Source organism: Perna viridis, chromosome 12, assembly GCF_037379345.1.
Source record: "Perna viridis isolate PV_CMFRI_1.1 ecotype Kerala chromosome 12, ASM3737934v1, whole genome shotgun sequence".
Classification (NCBI taxonomy): Eukaryota; Metazoa; Mollusca; class Bivalvia; order Mytilida; family Mytilidae; genus Perna; species Perna viridis.
This window is the reverse complement of record NC_142456.1, coordinates 28,424,932-28,429,973: the sequence shown is the minus strand read 5'-3', so window position 1 is coordinate 28,429,973 and position 5,042 is coordinate 28,424,932. Positions and strand designations below refer to the sequence as shown.

General features: G+C 32.5%; 1 protein-coding gene across 1 annotated transcript in view; it reads left to right on the top strand.

Annotated features, from left to right (window-relative positions):
* The first annotated feature begins 23 nt into the window (after positions 1-23).
* Positions 24-5,042, top strand: part of LOC148601917 (neuralized-like protein 4) — a 48,039-nt gene continuing 43,020 nt past the window's right edge. Inside the window, exons 1-3 of the mRNA XM_088554933.1 lie at positions 24-244; positions 3,387-3,549; positions 4,182-4,382. Of these exons, the coding sequence (XP_088411059.1) occupies positions 62-244; positions 3,387-3,549; positions 4,182-4,382 (547 nt within the window). The 5' untranslated portion in view covers positions 24-61. The remainder of the gene's footprint in view (positions 245-3,386; positions 3,550-4,181; positions 4,383-5,042) is intronic.

Sequence of the window (5,042 nt, the reverse complement as noted above, 5' to 3'; positions counted from 1 at the left end):
TTTACATTCGATTGACTTAATCCACCAACAGCTATCGAAAAACTCCGATGCCTGACAGAAAATGGCTTCTTCAGACGAAGTCTTGCCAAAATTTCACGAGAGGGTTGGATCATTGGTTCAGCTAAGCAATGATAACAGAACTGCCCAAAGGAACCACCCAGCGCAAGAGTTTAATAACGGGGTTGTTATTAGTGCTGAGCCATTGAAAGAGGACAAATTGTTTGAAGTCCGCATTGATAAAAAGGTTGCTATGTTTTTGCATGTCTGTAACTCTGTTGTGAATTTAGCAATAAGGTCTATAGCTATCCTTAAATATCTGCGCTAGGGAGTTAACTCTTTAGCTCACTTGAAAATAGCACTGATGTGGGTTCCTGGGTTCCATTCCCACGGCTACCAAAAGATGGCTTTGAACAATACCATTCTTTTGTATGTCTGCAATAAGTACCAGGAATACAACTGTGGAATCGATGTTTGCACTGCCTATGTTTTCATGCAACATCACATATCACGAAAGCAGTGGCTCCATGTCCACACATTCGTAGACAGGGAGCCTCTTCAGGCTAAACATCCACACATCCGATTTGCGTCAAAAACATAGGAAATTGTGATGGTTATGCCTGATTCGTTACATAAATGTTGTCAAACTTATCCACAAATGTACGACAATTAACGTAATCGCGATCTGTGTTCACATTTAATTAACTGAACAGTTTTCTGTTTGTGTTATATACTACATTATGTAGTTTGATTGCATATTTGATAGTGGCAGCAAGCCTTTGTGCTTGAAAATAGACTGGTTTTATGTTGGTCAGATAATAAGGGTAACAAAAAAATTACTGAACACTTATACTCCATACTTCGGTCAAGTCAAGTCCAATATGGTCAGACACAGACCAAAGTCACAGAAGTTATGATGACTGGTGCCAAAGTTGCTGTATAGTCTTTACCAGACGTTTAAAAAACATTGATTAAATCTTGGTCGAAAATATAAATATCCTATGTGTTAAAAAACGCATGGAATGTTCTTAAAATATGAAGAAGGACCAGTGTGAACAGATATATTTCATATCTGCCATCTGGAATGGCAGCATTATGATTTAAAATGTGGCGGACTGAATCATGTGATAAAACAATCTTTCTCAATGTGCAAAACCTCGATTAAAATAGTCTTTCAACTTTGTTTAATGTGTATTTTGTATTAATTCTGATTGAATATTAATTGTTATTTGTTACAGCAGTTACGATTTAAATGGTATTTTTATCATTTGGTATATATTTGTGTAAAATAGAATTTTTCAGTTTCCACATTACTAATGTAAATGAACCGTTTCCGGCATGATTCTGTGTGTTATTGACTCAAACCAGATCTGTGGACAATAAGCCTGTAGAGGCTCCCCATCCACTAATGCCACTGCCTATCATGAATATTGGATTAGGCTTAATCCAAAGAAAATTTTTAAAATGCTAAGGAAAAATCATCTGGTGAAGATGTTTTTCTTTTACCTTTTTATAAAAAATTGTTAATATATAAAAAATACTCAACATCCATCAACTTTTTATTTGAAAATAATAAGTCATTGAAATAATTCTTACATATGAAAGGACATACATTTTATACACTAGTGTAGGTGTAAACTAGTCTGTTGGGGTGAGGGTTTCCCTGTCATTCATTGAAGACCAGTGGGTGGCCTTGAGCTGACATTTTCATTCCGATGGGATTGTTGTCTCTGACTTATTCACCATATCTATTCTCATTATATTTTATTCACACCTACATACAATTTAGAGTGTGTGTAGGAATCATCTCAAGTTGACAAAACAAGGTCAAGGTTTAGTAAACAATAGTAAAACAAACCATCAGTGTTGTTTCATACATGCAGATTTATGGAACTAAGTACATGAAAGCACCATAACTCACATATAATTTGGCATTTCAAATACATTGTATAAAATCTGTAACACTGTTGTATTTATCGTGAAAGTCTGAACTGCATACACACCCTGTTCAGCTTTGTAACTAAAAACTTGATAGAAAAATGAAAAACAAAGTGTACGTATCAGAAAACTTCAATAACATATGTTTTTGGTTGGTATTATTAATTCCTATTCTATTTAAACGTAACATTGAACACTGTTCAACAATTATCGACGCATTTCAGTACTTTGAAATGCAGGAATACAGTCATGTATGTATATATGGCAGTACATGCAATCAAAAATTAATAAACTGTGTTTAATGCCCAAAAGGTAGCGGCTGAAAAACCTAGTTTATCGAACACAAATTATAGTTTACTATCATTGATTGTTGTTATTTTTGTCTTCTTATTAGGAATTGCTACTATGAGTTTGCTAATTGTGGTATATTATTTGTTTATCCAACCTGAAAGCATGAACTAAGTGGTGGTAATTCAAATTACAACTTTGCTAGGTTTGAAAGTTTATTGTTTACATGTATGTTATTTTCTGCTAATGATATGGTGTGTTTAACCTATTAAACAATTGGATTTGGTTCAGGTAACATAAACTGAAATTAAAAAAAACTGTTAATATGAATTTTTCTGTCAAAAACAAACATACAAAAAAAAACATAAAAAATATTTGATTTGACAAAGGCTTAACAGATGATATTAATATGTTGGTTTTTTTTCTCAGAAAATAAAGAGTCTATTTATGAAGATTTTCCTAGGTTTACTAGTGTGAATACAGTAATTAGTTCACCTTGCCAAAAGGGCAGTTGTTAACAATTTTTCAAAACTCTTCTCCTCTGATACTAGTGGACCTATTACAACCAAACTTGGTATGAATATTCCTTAGCCTAAGTTAGTTAAGGGTAGTGTTGAGCATGATCAGATCTATTTATGGTCAAATGTTTGTTTTAATCTGTTAAGCTATGTTGGAGTCAGTCCTTTTTCCATGTTTTTTTTCGCTATTTTTAATGATATTTCTTTAAACAATTTTCTCCTCAGAAACAACAGGACAGAACTTAATGAAAATTGATATGATTGTTCCTTAGGTATGAGCAAATCTTATCAAAGAAAAAACATAACCGATTTAAAAAAATAGAATATTGCTTATTGAACAAAGTGAGCAATTCAGGCCTTTAGAGCCTTCAGTTTACAGAACAACCAAAAAGGTGCCCATAATAAATGAAAAATACAATCACAGGAGATCTTGTGGATTGATCTATTTTGCAGGAGTCTCCCATGGAATACAGGAGGGTTAACACCTATGGGGGGTCACCTGGGGTATAAATGGTCCATGGACTAAATGTATTTGTTGTGAAATGTTTGAAACTTATATTTTTTTATTTTAATTGGAAATGTCTGTCTTAACTTCTATGAAAATTAAGGTTATATCATGTGTTATTTGTTTATTATTTTTTACAGGTCAATTCCTGGAGTGGATCAATAGAGATAGGTGTAACTACATGTAATCCTAATAACCTTAATTTCCCTATTAGTGCTACAGGATTTCGTGAAGGAACATGGGTAATGTCAGGAAGTTCTATTCTTAAGGATGGTCATTCAGTCACTGAAGAATATGGAGCAGGTATATAAATTGTTTAAACTAATCTCTTTTGCATATTGCTGTTCTGCTTAAATCTGAATGATCTTAATGGTTCGTTATTTTCTCTACTTTTTTTCAAAATTTTATTATGAAGTGTACCATACATCAAATGATGAGGATTTTAAGATAATAATAAAAAAAAAACATTCATTTCCATGGGTTATTGTACATCCTCATGTACGTTGATTTGATCTTACTTATAAAAATGTCATAATGTGAAAATTCTAACATCTAACTCTAATCTTAGCTATCGTTTTACCTTTTGTGAAATTTTAATGATCAATAGTTTTCTCTGGATTTGTTTGGTTGCTACCCATGTTTTTTTCATATAATCATAGACTTTGCAGATACATGTAAATGTACATAGTGATCATGTGAAATAAAACAATTTTAAGTTAAGCTTCTGCTAAGCTATGCTTATGTTTGTTTAGAGTAATTAGAGGAACCAAGATTTGAGATATGCATTTAGTTTAAGCTGTTCATGACTCACACCAGTTGATAATGCTTTAATGCTTTTCATAATACGATCGAAACCTAATAATGAAACATATACCTGAACTTAAACTTAAATTTGGGTTTTATATGTAATTTCAAGACTATGGTTAATTTTATAGATTTGGATCAGCTTTCGGAAGGAGATACTGTAGGTGTAACAGTTAATTGGAAGAGAGAGTTACGGTTCTTTGTAAATGGAGTGGATCAAGGAGTTGCTGCTAGTGACATAAATTCCCAAGTTTATGCTGTGGTGGACATGTATGGGAAATGTGCACAAGTGTCTATAATAAAACCAGGTTCTGTTAATAGAACTGATAATAGTAAGTAGCAGTTACTGACAACAAACATTTTAGTATTCTTGAAATATTTCCTGGCATATATACTTTCTACTTTTTTTGAGAGAATTAATGATTTTAAAAAAAACATGCAAGTATGTATATCTTGCATCAAATTACTAATAAGGTTGAAGGTCCCTTGTAAATGATCTGAATTCAACAAACTTTTTCAGAGTAGTAAAATGAGCGAGTTATTAATTTCTCAGAATAAGGAACTTTTCTGTTAGAGGCAAATAATGTTTCATTCAACAAGGGAAATAATACTTTTTGTAAAGTACATGTTAAGAACTTGTGCTCTGGTAGGGTAAGCATCCTTTAGTTCTCAAGCTTTTCAAGGCAGATTCATTTTTATAAATTTTGAGCAGAAAAGGTCCTCTTAAAATTGTAGCGCAAGGTTCTTTTGCTTGTAACTAGATCTCTGTAGGAATTAGAAACTTAACAAGGGCCAGAAACATGTATTTTCCTGATGTCCTTACAATAAGTATGGATCTCTGAAATTGTAAAACTAGGTATGGTACCAAGGGTCCAGAAATTTTGACAGCCCATGCCGGACATTTTATCAAACTTCAGCTGACATTTTCGTCAATCTTTGACATGCTCAGATCGAAAATAAACTTGAAAAACGTTTGTATATAGTTATTTTAA